The sequence below is a fragment of the Protobothrops mucrosquamatus genome, unplaced genomic scaffold, assembly GCF_001527695.2.
Source record: "Protobothrops mucrosquamatus isolate PMUCROS unplaced genomic scaffold, P.Mucros_1.0 scaffold_149, whole genome shotgun sequence".
NCBI classification, from domain to species: domain Eukaryota; kingdom Metazoa; phylum Chordata; class Lepidosauria; order Squamata; family Viperidae; genus Protobothrops; species Protobothrops mucrosquamatus.
In genome coordinates this window covers 964,746-981,614 of record NW_015386225.1, presented here as the reverse complement: position 1 = coordinate 981,614, position 16,869 = coordinate 964,746, and the positions used below count along the sequence as shown (strand labels likewise).

The 16,869-nt window shown below is 36.3% G+C and overlaps 2 protein-coding genes across 2 annotated transcripts in view; both read left to right on the top strand.

Moving 5' to 3' along the window:
* PAXBP1 (PAX3 and PAX7 binding protein 1) overlaps positions 1 to 2,750 on the top strand; it is a 34,717-nt gene extending 31,967 nt beyond the window's left edge. Inside the window, exon 18 of the mRNA XM_015819499.1 lies at positions 808 to 2,750. Within this exon, the coding sequence (XP_015674985.1) occupies positions 808 to 925 (118 nt within the window). The 3' untranslated portion in view covers positions 926 to 2,750. The remainder of the gene's footprint in view (positions 1 to 807) is intronic.
* A 2,802-nt stretch (positions 2,751 to 5,552) lies between these two features.
* Positions 5,553 to 16,869, top strand: part of SYNJ1 (synaptojanin 1) — a 57,544-nt gene continuing 46,227 nt past the window's right edge. Inside the window, exons 1-5 of the mRNA XM_015819487.1 lie at positions 5,553 to 5,626; positions 9,113 to 9,158; positions 9,306 to 9,451; positions 15,910 to 15,996; positions 16,301 to 16,568. Coding sequence (XP_015674973.1) covers positions 9,328 to 9,451; positions 15,910 to 15,996; positions 16,301 to 16,568 — 479 coding nt within the window. The 5' untranslated portion in view covers positions 5,553 to 5,626; positions 9,113 to 9,158; positions 9,306 to 9,327. The remainder of the gene's footprint in view (positions 5,627 to 9,112; positions 9,159 to 9,305; positions 9,452 to 15,909; positions 15,997 to 16,300; positions 16,569 to 16,869) is intronic.

Sequence of the window (16,869 nt, the reverse complement as noted above, 5' to 3'; positions counted from 1 at the left end):
TCGATTTTTTACCAACTTCTGAAAGCTGTTACCAGGGAAACCAGTCTAGTTTACATTTGAAGATTGTTCCAGAGTATTGGTGCCAATGAAGAACGGGCAGTACTTTCTAGCCTCAGTCCTGTCATCTAATGGAAGTGTGGCACCACTGGTAGTTTTGGTTGGAGGGCTATCCTGACAGTTGACTCAGGATACAGTAGGTGGCCTGCAGGTATATGAACACCAAGCAATACAGGAATTTATAAGACAACCACTTTTACTTTGAATTGCACCCAAAAAGCTACTGATAATCAACATAGACCCTTGCAAGATGGGTATAATGTGGTCATAGTGCCATGCAGCAGTCAACAAGCTGAATGCTTATTTTTGACCAAGTATGATTTCTGGGTGGTCTTCAAACCAATTTCATGTAGAACATAAAAAAGACTGTCAACGGTATTCTCCGTTCGGTTGACATTTGTTTGATAGGTGATAGTATTGCTGATGCATCACATGTCAGCATAGCTGTGTCCTTTTTCTGCATTATGTAATTGTCTTGTGGGCATACATTTAAAATAAGTTAGGGCAAACAAGCATGTTTAAAATTCTGAACCTTTTGGAACAAATTGTTGCTGGACGTATAATGCTGAATCTATTCTGAATTGTGGTCTCCATGGTCATTGTAGGGATGAGGCTTTGTGATTATCTTAAGTACTGTTACATGATTTATTTAGTATACTTGTATTGCACATTTGCCAAATACTGGAGATATGTCTGTACTTTGTATGGTTTTTTTTAACAATCTGACTTTTTTGTCCTTTCTTTTTGTAGGGAACATATAAAACAGATAATAAAACTTCTATCAAGTATTCGAGCACTGGACCATGCTTTTACAGTAGCAAATGATCATAATGTGAAAGAGTTAAAAAACTTAGGTGATGGGAAATAAAATTTTGTCAATTAATACTATAATATAAAATCATTCCTGAACTGTAATTTTGTACATATGTAAAGTTTTCTTAAATTGTAAAAGATTGTTTTTAAGACAAAGTGCATTCTTAAATACATCATATGTTATTAGTGTTGATTGTGTGAAAAAGTGAAAGCCAAGATTTTTCACATACATTTTGTTTACAAACACTTTTGTATCCCATGATGGCCATCTATTCAGTTAATTTCACATTAGGAAAAAAATTCTGTAGGATAAAATGAATTGATGATTTCAGATATTTATACCTCCATAGTTATGTGTTTGAAATGCTATCTTTTAAAGTAAACTTTTTGTTTGCTGGAATTGGTCACAACTACATAATGTGTATGGCCTTGTGTCAGTAAACAAGCTTCCCAAATAATTCTTTGTTGTTAAAAATACACATATTGATTATAAAGTAATATTCTTAAAATTTAGATAAAGAACCTGCAGCCACAGTTCCACTTACCCAATAAATTATATTTCAGGTGAAATGATTTGTGCCATACAAGTTAGGTTTTTATTTTAGGAGCAACACTCCTAAATTGTATTTCCCCCCCCCCCCCCAAATTAACTCTTTGGAATGTGTTTTCTCATAACATGATTTTAATCCCCACAATGTCCATAGGATTTTATATCCTGTGATCATTAAATTTTCCAAAGTTACTTGGATTGTTTAAGACTAACTTTTTGGTTGTCATGGCTTGCTCCTAAGTTTAGTTTGAATTGAGAAGAATGTTGTCATTGTAGATATCCTTCTTGATCTTATCTTGATATGTAGTCCTTTGTACCTGAAAAAAGAAATGGACTACCAAATTATCGTACTTTATCATGGTCTTGTCATGTGATGGAAAGAAAATATTAAATGTACAGTTTGCCTTTTGAACACTAAATTATTTCTGAATTCCTTACCATGATTATTTTCAATCATTATTCCCAAATGGTGTCAGGCCTTCAGACTTACATAGTAACACCAAGAAATTGCAGTTAATTGGCGGCAGACATCAATAAAATGCAGTGTGGGCAATTTGCAATGATTTTCCTCTCTCTTTCAGAAATACAGTAAGAGTAATTGTGCTAAAAGTTTAATATGTAATGGCTTTCTTCAGCTGAAAGATTAACAAAACTAATTCTTTAAAACAAGTTATTAATCTAAAATTCCAACGATTTATTTGTTCAAATGTGCATATATATGAATGCTCATCTGATCCTAGCTGAAATAGATTTATAAATAATTCAAAGTCATTAAAACAAATATTCCTTCTTAAAATGAAGAATTTTTAATTCTTCCTTAAATTGTAACTACATATATTTGACCCTCTTTACTAATATGAGAATAACACAATTTCTCTTTCATTCAATGTGGCTTCTACTTTAATTCTGTAAATATGAAGTAACTTATCAGGTTATCAGTTAACTGTTAAAGGATTGTGATAGTAAGAGCAATATAACTATAACAGGGTCAAAAACTACTGAAATAAGTAAATGCCCTAATCTCACCGTGATAAAAATATTTTGAGAAAGGAACTTTGCAGCAGTCAATGTTTATAAGAACTTTTTAAACAACATATCCAATAACATGCAGTACTAAATTTATTTAAGACACACCTTTGCAATGTTGTACTGAATATATAGTGCAGGATGCTAAGAAAAACAAGTTTATAAAACTCAACTTTGCTTTTAAAGGTTGTTATTTGGTTTTTTACATCAAAAAACTATTCTTACAGTTCTAATTACTGTATTTGTCTCAAAATTGTGGGGCAGATAATTCAGTGATAGTATATGTATAAATTAATTCCACTATATACTCTGCATACTTCTTACCATTTTTCTCATTTCAGTTCTTAAATATGTAAATATATAAAAACACATTCTGAGATAATTATATAAATTAATAAACTTTTAAATAATGTATTGAGAAATATCATCCAAAAATAGAGCAAGCCAATGGTAGCAATACTAATTTACCAGGAACTTTATGCAAAATATAAAAAATACTACTGCAGTAAATGCTGATTCTTTAAAAATAACATTATGCCTAACTGTCAAAGAGCTGAGCATTCAGGGAAAATTTTTATTTTTGTTGGAATGTCTGTTGGTTACCGAACACTTTAAGGCAGACATATCAAACTCGCGACGTCATGTGATGTCACGCAACGTATTGGGACGGTTTTGCCATTGCCGGCAATAGGGTGGGCGTGGCTTCCAGATGATGCGTCCGGCCTGCGGGCTGGCAGTTTGACACTCCTGCTTTAAGGCACGGGTGTCAAACTCACCACGTCACGTGTCACGACGTATTGTGACATTTCACATTGCCGGCAATGGGATGGGCGCAGCTTCGGTATGATGAAAGTGGCCCACGGGCTGGCAGTTTGACACTCCTGCTTTAAGGTAAAAGCCAAAACCGTGGAGCCGTAATGGCACAGTGGTTAGACTGCAATACTGCAGGCTACTTCTGCTGATTGACAGCTGCCAGCTGTTTGGCAGTTCAATTCTCACCTGCTCAAGGTTGACTCATCCTTTCCATCCTTCCCAGGTCTGTAAAATGAGAATTCAGATTGTTGGGGGCAATACGCTGACTCTGTAAACCACTTAGAGAGGGCTGTAAAGCAGTGTCAAGCTGTGTGTAAATCTAAGTGCTATTGCTAAAACAAGTCTTAGAATAACAAGTATGTTTTGGATAGAAGCATTTACTGTTTCAAAATCTTTTACATGCAAGAAGTGTAGCATTTTTTTTAAATAACTGTCTTGGACTGCCTGGAATGATAAAAATTACATTAGTATACACATACAATCCCTTGCCTACTTCCTTGTTGTGAGTCTCACTGCACCACCTCATTGACAGTGGATTTAGTCTGCTGAAGTTAATACTCTAAATCTGTCGATATCTAAAGTGCAAATTTGTTGGAAATATAGCTTGGTCTGGAGATCAAATATGCTTAAAATCTTTTTTAAGCATTTCAATCTTAAAAAAAATAATTGGTTAAGCGTTTTTTACTTTACCATTCAAAATGACAAATGAGGCAATATCCTACAATGAAGGCACATTTGAAAACCTAAGTTAAGTTTAACTATATAAACAAATTGCGATATCAAAATTAACTGATCAGAGGGGTTTTTGGTGCTCAATGAGCTGGCTTATTTTCTTGCAGATGTTTCTGCAACATCATCAGTGCTAGCTAGGAAAATAGCCCAAGAAAGTGGGCAAAAAATGATAACAGCTCGTGATCACAGATACACACCTCAGATTAAACAAATATCTGCACACCAAAGCAAATCTCAAAGAACAGTTGGGACAGGCCATCACATCAGAACACATGGAGAGACTGGCCACTGCCATCATGAAGGCATCCCAGAGATATACTGGGAAAAGAAAAACCACTTTTTTATTGAAAATTTTATAAAAGTTTTACAATATAATTCCCCCCTCCCCAAAACCCACCCTTCCACTCCCCCCTCCCTCCCCCCCACTTCCCAGAGCCAATCACAGGGTTAACAATACAATAATCTAACATTAATCAACTATTAAAATAACAAATCTGTAACATCCTTTAACTCTCTTTTAAACAAATATACTAGTATTAAACACAATAATTATAACATCATGTTAATAATTAGAAATAAAAATAAGTAAGCTATTATAACATATAAACTACATTAATACTCTAAGATTCACTCAAAAACCAAATGAAACTTTTTAGTTCCATATTTACTCTCAATATAATCTATCCATCGTCTCCAAACCGAAAGATATCTTTCTTATGAATAGTCCTTCACATAAGCGGAGATCTTGGCCATTTCTGCTAAATTTGAGACTTTGAGTGACCATTCTTCTATAGTGGGCAAACGTTCCGTTTTCCATAGTCTTGCAGCAGTTATCAAGTTCAACATCAAGTCCACCATCGATAATTTTGCTGGGTATTATGGAAGATTTGGATAGAAAAGGGAAAAGAAAAACCACGGATGTTACCTAGTTTGTGTAATGAAACGTCTGCAAGAAAACAAGCAAGCTCAGGGAGCTACAAACAAGCAAGCAACCCTGAGCTACAAATATTCTCCTTTAACTGATCAGCTCCTTTTTTAAAAAAGTGTTTTGGTCGCCAAAGCAAACAGACCAGCCACTTCGCATAGAAGACGGACTGTGAGCAATATGCGTAAACCTGCACTCAAAAAATGGATGAGGGAGGGTGAAGGTTTTGAGGAATGAAATGGTCACCTTAATTATTTGCATGGTTTGTTAAGCTTATCGCTTATGAGTCAGGGAAAAAAAAAGCCCCCAGACTTAAGGGGGGACTCACTGTCCACTAGTGGTGCCTATTACCGCCTTCTGAAGTACTAAGAGCCGAAAGGGGAGGGGGGAAGACGCCTATGGGTCAGAAGCGAGACAAGCGAGACACAGAAACGCCCTCCCCCTTGCGCAGGGGTAGGCAACCTCGGCTCTTTTATGACTCGTGGACTTCAACTCCCAGAATTCTGGGAGTTGAAGTCCACGAGTCATAAAAGAGCCGAGGTTGCCTACCCCTGCCCTTGCGGAAGCCAGCATTTTGTTGCCCGCTCTCCCTAGAGTCCCTCCCACCACTTCCGGCGAGGGGGCGGTATAATGCGGAAGTGATGGCTCAATCACAGAGGAAGTGAGGCAGGTGCCTCGGGCAGCGGCACCGAGGGGCTCCGTCGGAGGCGGTAAGGCGCATTGAACGAAGAGGGTGGCTCGACCTGTTTGGGGTCCCCTTCCTTCTTCCTCCTCGCTCTCATTCTTTGGCGTGCCTTGACTGTCCCCAAGAACCGGGTCCATCTTTTCCGGAGTGACAGATTTCTAGAGGTGTGGAGGGCAGTGGTGTCCTCGCACAAGATGGAGGCTTTATGAACCGCGGGGACACCCCCATATATCTGTGCCAGCCTATCAAGGGGGGAGGGTTGACTCGGCTGCTTCTTTGTTTTTATTATTTTCTTTTAATTGGCATGGCTTTGGTAAGGCTGGTACCTTCTTGCAGCCTCTCTCACAGCCGCCAAACTAACAATCCAACGAGGGGAAGTCTGGTAGTTGCAGTATAGCCTGTGCTAATATGAACCCCGGAGACCTCTTGCAGTTGCTTTGCTTTACTCCCAACTGACCAAATAGCTATTTTCCTAAGTCTTTGATGCGGAAATATAAAGATAAAAGTGCCGGGGTTGGGGGGATACTTGGTGAGCTAAGCCATCTTCAGTGCGGCTACCCAACATAAGAGAACCTGGAAGGGGTGGGTAGTACAGACGGAAAGGGAACTGTCAGTGCATGTTGCTTGAGAGAAAAAAAACACATTTCTGTGCTGCCTCTTTTAATACCATAAGGTGCAGCTTTTGTTCCTGGAAGTATTGCGGGTTTTAAAAAAATCTTTTACATCCCTTGCTTACTAGGGTTGCCAGGTCTGCTTCCAAAAAATAGCGGACAAGCGGGGGGGGGGGGTTAAGTAGTAAAAAAGGTAGACTGTACAGCTTTAGATTACGTACCATTTCATCATAAAGCTTTTGAATAAAAAAAATGTCCACTGTTTTGTGAAAAAAAATAGTGAACATAATGTGAAAAAAGTGGACTGTCCACTCAAATAGTGGACACCTGGCAACCCTATTGCTTACTGCTACCGTTAGTAGTCAGTTTTCTCTTGTTCGTGCTACCTTAAGAAATCAGTTTTCTGTTGGAAAAATACTGCAGCTTCCAATAAGAAGGGATAAATGGGATACTGAAATGCTACTTCATAACGGAACCATTGCTTTATATTCTGCTATATCTTTTCCTAAATAGATGTTTTTATGTATTTAAAAGCAAAACGTACATTTTTCGATATAAGCAGGAAGAGGAATTATACATAAACCAGAGAATAGTTTCAGTCTCTTTCATAAGATATACGATATAAAATTTTATTTCTAGTTGTCTGTAACAGTGATTTTATCACTACGTACAAATTGCCTGTTATGTTGCTGGTACTGATCTGATTTATATTCTAGTCTACATATTTGCTTCTTGGAATTTGATTACTCTCCTCTCGCAGGTGACAGTAAAAGCAAATTAATTTCTGTGTTGTGAAGCTGAGTCAGATTATCCCAGCTCAAGCTAAGTCCTAAATGAACGTGGAATACTAAGTAGTAATTAGAATGATGTAAATGCATCACCTTTTAAAATAGCCAACCTCATCTTTACTTTTGGATATGATAGGATGCAAGTTAAAGTAAATGTCACTTATTTCAATTTTTAGTTACTAGGCCACAGATGATAATTACTGTACTATTTCTAATTGTAATGGCTGTGGAAATGCTTCTAACACATTTGCAGTTATATGTTGTTGCTTGCAAGCTGTTTGGAGTCAGACAACTGAAGTGGTATAGAGGAATCTATTATATATTTAAAATATGAATAAAAGAATAGAGAAGCTTGCTGGTACATTTACTAATATGCTTTCTCTGGCTTCCCTGTTTGGGATATTATGGAAGTAGAACATATAAAGAAGTTAGCCAACTTGCTAACTACATTAACAGGTTTTAGCACTTGTAATACTAATATGCCAGTGAGAATTGGAATGGCTATCATTAATAGACCAGACTATAAACAGCTTTTCATTTATTTAGCTTGTCTAATATAATGTTTTTCTATATCTATACATATATTTTAATTTTATATGAAAAGGAATATTTCTTTTGCATCTTGTGATCTTAGTTCCCTACAAATTTGGATGTGAGCCTTCACCTGGAATGCATCGCAGAATAAAATATATGCTCTCCCTATTTTGCTTACATGCATCAGGATGTATTTTGTGTAAAATGTGCTTTGGCAGATATATATTTTCACCCATACTGAAACAATTAATTTGCTTTAAAATGTTTTGGTATTTCAATGTGCATATATGTGACTCTTCTTGTGAAACAATCAGTCGGTGATTTTTTTTAAAAAAATAGATTTTTTTAATTTAAATTGGATTTTTTTGATTTTTATCAACTTTATTTTAATAAAATGCTTTTGGAGTAAAAATCTATCTAAATATAGTTTTCCATTTAAGATTAATAATTTAGTTTATTCAGCATGAAATGGAGCTTAGTTATTTAGCATGAGGCTGTATATTCTGCAATATTTACATTTTTGGTAAACTCATTCAATGAATCCAAGCTCTGCAAGCTGAGATAACATGCACTGCATTGATGCATTCACACAGTTTCACAGTAAAGATAGATCATAAAAGAAAGTTCAGGAATAGATCATAAAAGAAAGTTCAGGAATATTTCTTTATCCCATTGTTTTGCAAATCTATGTACATTACAAACTGTATGATTGTTTGAAGACAAATGCATATGTACCAGGTTCTGAGTGTTTTAGTTAAAAGAATTTGAGTAGTTTTCCAATTATATGTGATTAACCTATTAACCTAAAATTGGTTCCGATATTGCTGTTTTACTAACCTGACAGCTTACTATTCTAAATAGGAAACCTTCATTTTGTTTGCAAATAATATTAAAGATTCTAACTACCAGCAAGAATGAGTCCTTACATTTAAAGAGCACCTGTCATTTCAGATCCATCCAGCGCCTGTTAGTGGGCATCCTCTCACCTGCTGCCCGCCACGTCCCTCACCTTGTTGTATCACTGCCGCATCACCCGCCATCCCATTAAAGTGAATGGGACAGCGGGTCAGAGAAGGAGCTGCTGCGGGACAGAGATGACCGTTGCTCTTTAAAAATTCTGATTTAAATCAACTTGATTTAAATCAAGCCTTTTTACTAGTGATTTAAATCGTGATTTAAATTGACTTGATTTAAATCAGATCCACCCTGGAAACAATATTATGAAAAATATCATTTTTTTCAAGTGCTGATAGCTTTTAAAATTCTAACTATAGAAATATATAAAACTAATATTAGCATGAAAACAATCCTTTCAGATGTTTAAAAAGCAACATCTGAAGGAGCTTAGTAAAAGTTTATTTTAGATACTTAAAAGATGAGTAGCAGTAGAGGCAAATAGCCTATCTTCAGAAAAATTTCCATTGTGTTGGAACAGTCACTTCAAAGTTCCTGTGTTGTTTTTAAAGAAGGCATAAAAACATGTAATAGTAATCTGAGCTGAAAATAATAATTAGGGTAGATAAATGTTTGAATAACATAATATTAAGTAACAATGGTTATATTTATTAATTACTTTAGATCATCAATTGAATCTTATTATGATGTGATATCTTGCATTAATCAGGTGAGTATAATGATGACGAGTTAAGTGCATATAAATTCAGAATATGTTCTATTAGTTGAAATGACATTAACTTAAGATAGTTTGATTATGGATATCTTTAAATATTTAGAAAAATCTTGTGTTTTCTTTTTTGACTTTGCTGTACAGTTCTGTCTTTGATAAAAGAAAAATGGCATTCAGTAAAGGCTATCGTATCTATCATAAACTGGACCCACCACCATTCAGTGTAATTGTAGAAGCCAGAAACAAGGAAGAATGTCTCATGTTTGAATCTGGAGCTGTGGCTGTTCTCTGTAAGTTGAAAATCACTGTAGATATAAGCAGATTGCTGATAATATGTACAAAAATAAAAAATTAAAACAGACAGAACAAATGGTGTTGAGTCACCATTTGTGTTGGGCTAGTAACTTCATCTGTCTAATGATTTCTAATCTTTTTATTCTTTCACATTGCAGTTTTCTGATTAGCATATTTTATTAGAATAGATAGATCGAAAGACAGAAGAACTAATTAATTAGTTAATTAATTTTTGGACATTGTGCTAAATGTAGTCTACCAGATATGACTGAAACATAATTCATAATAGACCAGCCAGTATGGCTAATAATGATGCTATGAATTATTATTTTTATTATTTTGGAGAGAGAGAATAGCTTATAGGTGGCATGTTCAATTGGCTTGCAATTGGGGATCAAACTGAACACCTACACCATACCCAACCTATGACGACTTCTCACAACAAACAAAATTAATGCAGTTGAGAATGCTAGAGAAGTAAAATCCAAACCATCCTCTCCACTGGTCTGCCACATCCAACTTACCAGTTGTGCTGATGATTTTCTGAAAGGCTTGAATCTGCAAACAGATACAAATATTGCTTGAATTCTAATTTCCATACTTAGTGGTTACACTGGCCCAATTCAAATTCAAAAGCATACGAGATAAATTACTCTGATTTTTATAAATAAGCTACATTATATTTTTTTTTACATTATTTTCTTTTTGAAAAGAAAGATATAGGGTTTATTTCTTTCTATTTGATGTGATATAAAGTGATATAAAGCTGCTTTTAACTTGTCTGGGATATGTTGTTGATGCATTGTTAGATGTTGCAACATCAACTTCTGCTTCTGCAATAGCTGCTAAAATGGTTAGCAACTCTAAATATGAATTTTTGTTTTAAACTTACTAGATAAACTTATCTAATATTTGCATGCCAGTCTCAACCCTAGATAAATGGGGATGGTTGAGATAAAAGCTGGCAACTTACCTCGTAAAAACTTTGCCAAGAAAAAAATATAGAAAGGCTTTCAAATTAATCAGAAATGGTGCCAAATGGAAGGATCCCTGGGCCACACAGTATGCAACAAGCTAGGAGGGAAGAGCAAGGATCTGCAGTGAGTAGTCAAAGCATTAATAATGTGCCTGGGGTAAATCCAGCAGGATTGAGGCAGGCATTGATGAAAGCAAGGATCTGTGCTGTACATTGGCATATTTGGTGGTATCGTGGAATGTCTGAGGAATGAGTCAGGATAAATCATCAAACAGAAGATAACCTTTATCTCCTAAGCATTAGTGAACTACATTGTATAGACGATATCTATTTCCAGTCTGGGGATTTCACTATATATTACTTGGGATATGACATCAGAAAAATGAATAAAGTGGCATTATCACAAGCAGGAAACTTACCCAAGCAGTGTAAAACTTCCCAACAGCTAATCGTCACATTTTTTTATCATCCAAATCTGTCAAACTCCTCAAAATCATAGTTGTCCAGTCTATGCCCCAACGATTGATGCAATGGAGTTTAAAATAGAGGGTTTGTGCGCCAGCATTGAAAAAACTGGTGGAATTCATTGGTTCAATTTTTCCATGGAAATTGATTTTGAATTATGAATACCTGGTTCAAACAGCACAAGTGTGCTTATACACTTGGACCTCACCAAATAAACTGCACCATCATAAGATCAACTGTGTCCTATATGGACTATCATTGGTCCAGTTCAGTCCTCCCTGTCAGGATATACCCAGGTGCTGATTGCAGTTCAGATCATGAATTGGTGGTAGCTAAGATCAGAATCAAATTATGCAAATCAAAAATACAAAGTCCCTGAAGAAGTTTAACATCACCAAAACCTCTTCTACATGTGCAATTGAGTTAAAAAATAGGTTTGAACTGCTGGATGTTGCTGAGAAGATGCCCAACAAATTGTAGCAAAAAAATTAATTGACTATCCTTAAAACAGCAGTCCAACACATACCGTCCAAGAAGCCAGAGAAAAAGTGTAGGTGGCTCTCAGATAAAACCAGAATGGCCAAGTGAAGAAAAGTAGCCAAAGCAGCGGTCAAACAGGAAGAAGCAAGGAGATTGAATGTGGATTTCTAAGGAGTAGCAAGGAAAGACAACATACCAGGACAACTGTTACAAGCAGCTAGAAAGGAATGCATGAAGGTCCACATCAGGAAAGTAGTTTTGCAAGTCAAAAGGATTTGGGCACCATTTACTGCTCATAAAAGCATCATCAAAAACAACTGTCTAACTAATAGGGAGACAGATGATGAGATAATACAGAAGAGTTTTATGGCAGCAACAAAGTGGCCCAGACTCCTCAAGGTGATGAGGAAAAGGAAGCAGAAATAGAACTAATCATCCTTCAGGAATAAATGTGGGCAATGAGCCAACTGTCAAAACAACAAAGACCCCATGTGTTGATACTATCTCCACAGAATTACTGAGGTCTATATCATCCACTACCATCAGAGCCTTGCGCCAGAAAATTTTGCAAACAAATGCATAGCCACAGGATTGGAAACAATTGGTTTTCATTCCATTGCCAGAAAAGGGCGAATCCAAGGATTTCTCCAATTAGCAGATAATTGCCCTCATCCCTCATGCTAACAAGATTCTTTTTAAGATCATAGAACAAGTCTAATGCTAACCATTGACAGTGAATTATCAGATGTTCATACTGGATTCAATAGGGGTTTTGGCACTCGTGACATATTGCAAATCCATGCTGGATCATGGAAAAATCTCAATAATATCAAAAGTTCATCTACATAAGCTTTATTGAGTACAAGAAAGCTTTTGATTGTGATAATCACCATAAGCTGTGCCAACCCATTTCATTATTTTGGTGCAATCACTATGCACAAATCAGGAGGTTAGTGTGCAAACACCACATGGAGACACAGATTACGGTAGTTCAAAATTTTATTTTTTTGTAAAATATATTAGCTGCCCATCTTACCACAAAGTAACTCTTCAAAATAGAAAAAGGAGTATGTCAAGGTTGCATTCTTTCACCTTTCTTACTCTACCTACATGCCAAAGTGATCATGGTTGGAACTTGATGAATCAAAAATCAGTGTCAAGATTGAAGGAAGGTTCATCAACAATATTCCATATGCCGATGATACAACTCTCAGAAATTAAGAGGCCTGAAACATCTGGTCAATAGGATTACAGAAGACAAGAAATTTGACCTCTTCCTAAATGTCAAAAAGACCAAGCTTATTGCATGTGATGGAATGTGCACTTGCAGCAGCAGAAGGGGAGGATCAGAACTTTCTCAGAAAAAGACCTGGATCAAGAGACAGTGTAGTCCCAAGCTGGGGGAGTGGAAGAGGTTTGGGTAACCACACCGTAGAATCTCTCTTGATTCTATCTAATAGCTTAGAAAGTTGCAGCTATAATTTGGCAAGACACAGTTTAAAGCACTCCATAGAAGTCTTTAAGACTTCTCTGTTTTAAATGTGTAGTGTTTTGTTATCACTTTATTGTTCAAATATTCTCCAATTCTTTGTATATTCACATGAAAATAAACCTTATTCAATATAGACAGCATTAATCCAGAGAAGCAAGCATACTAGTAGGCTGTAAATGGTTGGAAAGAATATTCTCAAATAATGTGTTAAATGGGAAATTCCAACTGACTATTGGTTGTAAGTAAATAAAGAATTGGATTTGATTGGATCTCACTGTTTTGTTTCTGGACTTAAGTCTGACATGACCACCTCAAAGAATGGAAATGTCAAAGTAACAAATGACAGTGAAGAGATCAAATGCATGCATGAATTCATTTTCCTTTGATGACAGATTGATCAAAGCAGTGAATACAGTCCAGAAATAAAGCGTCAAATCACACTGAGTCACACAGCAGTGATGAGCATGAATTGAATACAAAAATGGTAGAACATCAGCCTAGCAATGCAGATTAGTCTGCACTCTTGTGTTTCCCATAGCTATCTGCAGTTATGAAAACTGAACCATGAAAAAAGTAGATAGGAAGAATATTGAATAATTCAAGCTGTGGTGTTTTAAATGGCTCCTGTGCATTCCTTGAATGGCAAAAGGGACAAGCAATTACTGGCCATATAAAACCAGACATATCTCTGAAAGATAAAATCTCAAAATTGCACCTTACTCTGACCATATCATGCAGCCATCTCACTAGAAAAGGCAATTATGCTTGGAATGGTCAACAATAAAAAAATCATGGGGCTAAACACCATCAAAACTGACATCAACAAGAGCATAAAACAACTGAAAGAAGCCATACAAGACTGGAAAATGTGGAGAAAACTAGTCCATAGAATTGCTGAGAATTGACACAATTGAACAGATAAGATAATTATGTCTGTTAGCAGATATTTAATATTTTTAGTCAAGAGATTTAAATTAAAGGATATAGCTAAGTGAAAAAGAAAGCTTCTAAGAATAGTTTCATTATACTTGAACCTGTTCAGAAATGAATACTAGAGTTTATAAATTAATGCAGGATCAAGCAATGTAGAATCATACACGAATACCATGATATCCAGAGATGCTATCCACTGATTATTACATGAGATCTCATGAGACTTCAGCCATTTAAAATAAGGGAAAATACATTAAATTGTATAATAGCATCATTGCTTGTAAAATGTTGTAGTATGTAGTAGTATGAAAAAACAGTTTTCTCTTTTTTTTGACATTCAGCAATTAGAATTTGCTTCAATTCATACTGTCTTTTGTATTAAGAAATATGTTTTATTGCTGCCATGAAATAAAACATATTTGGTCTTGATGAAATAAATGGTTATCAAAGCTGTTAGCAAACCCATTATCATTGCAGTATAGGCCTCTTCCTCCCAATTCTTGGGTTTGGTATGCAAAACATTATGCAAATGATTGGCACATTAAAAAGTGATTTGAATTGCTTAATCTATAGGTCGTTGGGTTTTTTTTTAAAGTAACTTGGAAATACAGCAGTTATAACATTCAAAATTCCTCCTGGCTCAATCCAAGCTTTTCTCCTTGCTTATCCAAAAAAAACCCCAACACCCCTCTTTGGATCCCAACCATGATACATGCTGTAACCAAAGTATTAAAATTTGCTTAGAGTTGCTATAATGAATGCTTGTTGCATATCAGAAATTGGTGTATTCTAACGGCGGGTTAAAAAAACTTCCCATAACTCTTGATCAAGAGGCATAGTAAAAGACCCCTGAGGTTCAGCACAGTGTGAAGATGCAGCTTCTCCAGTCCAACCACAGCCTCTCAGGAAGCTCCCAACAGCATGGGGTGAAGGTGAAACATCCTGGGAGGGTCTGTGACAACTCTCCGCTGCCAACTCGCCATAGCCAACTTGTTGCAGCCAATTTGCTGTGGCCAACTCGCCGCGGGACAACTCACCATGGCCAACTTGCCGCAGGACAAGAGTTACATTAATATTGAACAAATAGTGGAATAGAATCATTAAAGAAAGGATGCCAAAGGAGGGACACAATGAAATGTGAATGACAAAAATTAAAATATTTTTTAAATTGAATTGAATTGTTGAATTGTCCCGCGAGTTGTCCTGTTGCGAGTTGGCCAAGGAAAGTTGACTGTGGCGAATTGGCCACAGCGAGTTGTCCCGCGGCGAGTTGACCCGTGGCGGGTTGTCCCATTCCGTCCCAGGAAGCCCCAACTGCCTCAGGAAGCTCCAGTAGCACAGCACAAAGCTGCAGCCCAGTAGCATAGCCCCAGCTGCCCCAGCCCAGCTGCTTTGTCGCTTTGCACTCTGCCATCCCAGCTGACCTTTGCTGTCTTTTTGCTCCTACTGCTGATAAGATGTGGCTGCCCTGACCCTTTGCAAGGCAGCTTGCTGGCCACACGAGGCCATCTTCTCCAGCTGGTACAAGGAAACTACCATGCACGATCGTGGAAAGAAAATGTTGTGCAGCCTACAGTGGCCTCTCAAAGAACCAAACCAGTTGTGCTTGGTCATAGCTGGAAGAAGACAATAACGGTCAGCTAGAACAGCAGGGGCCATGGCATGTACGGGCCAAAAGAGCATATATGGGGGAGGTGGGTGGGGAAAGTTGAAGTGCTTCTGCAGGCTTAAATTGCCAAGTTCCCGAATATTGGACTTGTGGACAGCGGGGTTGCTGCAATGGTTGTAGCTTTTAGGACTTGTTCAGCACCATCATGACTTTGAATAGTTGTTGAACTAAAGGTTGTAAGTTGAAGACTTATCTGTAATTTCTCATGGAACCCCTCAGGTTCTTGCAAAATCTCGCAAGAGTTCTGCAAAACAGTTTGATAGCTCTGTTCTAAAGCATATACATTCATCTATTTTCTTAAGTATCCGATCATATATGCAAATTCAGTTGCTTATTTTGAATTGTAAGTCCTTTGAAGCAAAATGAAGCACTTTAGAATGAATTTCTAAACAAACTTTTTGACAGATGTAATGTAAACTTCGAACATTTCTTTAAACAGCATCTGCTGAGAAAGAGGCAATCAAGAATATGTACTCTAAGGTAATGGATGCATATGGACTCCTAGGAGTATTAAGATTAAATCTTGGTAAGTACCTTCTGTTTTTTTATTTGGGAAATTGTCTATTTTTTCACTTCAGAAAAATAATGGTTGTTAGAATTTCTTTGAGATTGCTCTTGATGTCTTTTTGTAAGTTAGTATTTTCACATTTCAGAGAAGTTGAGTAATTTTGTTTGCACATCAAGATGTTATTGAATGAGTTGAAAATCAATTACTACAAAATGTATATGCTGAGTAATTATTTTAAAATAATTCAGTTCTGTACTGAAAGAGTAAAACAACAAATTATTTTTTCTTGAAGTATAGTAATCAGTTACTTCATTTATTACAGGAGATACATTACTGCATTATTTAGTACTTGTCACAGGATGCATGTCCGTTGGAAAAATTCAAGATTCTGAAGTTTTTCGTGTTACTTCCACTGATTTGATATCACTAAGAACTGATCCTTCAGATGAGGAACGTGTCTCTGAAGTGCGCAAAGTCTTGAATTCAGGAAACTTTTATTTTGCTTGGTCTTCTACTGGAGTCAGTTTAGATCTTAGTCTGAATGCTCATCGTAACATGCAAGAAGAAAGCACTGATAATAGGTTTTTCTGGTGAGTTTTGTTTTAAAAGATCTATTCGTTATGTTAGGTTACGTAGCTGCATTATGAAATGTCTCGTGATTTTTACTTATCCTCTTTTTAAAAATTGTCAATTTCTTTTTTCTTAAAGCAATATATTATTTTTAAAAAATCAAATCTTGCAGTGATAGTGGAAACAATTTTTCTTGATCATTTAGTCTCTATGTATGGGAAAAAACACAAATCTGAGTTTAGAAATGGGTTTTAAACATTTACCCAAAAAATTACAGGCACAGTTTAAAGCACTCCACAGAAGTCTTTAAGACTTCTCTGA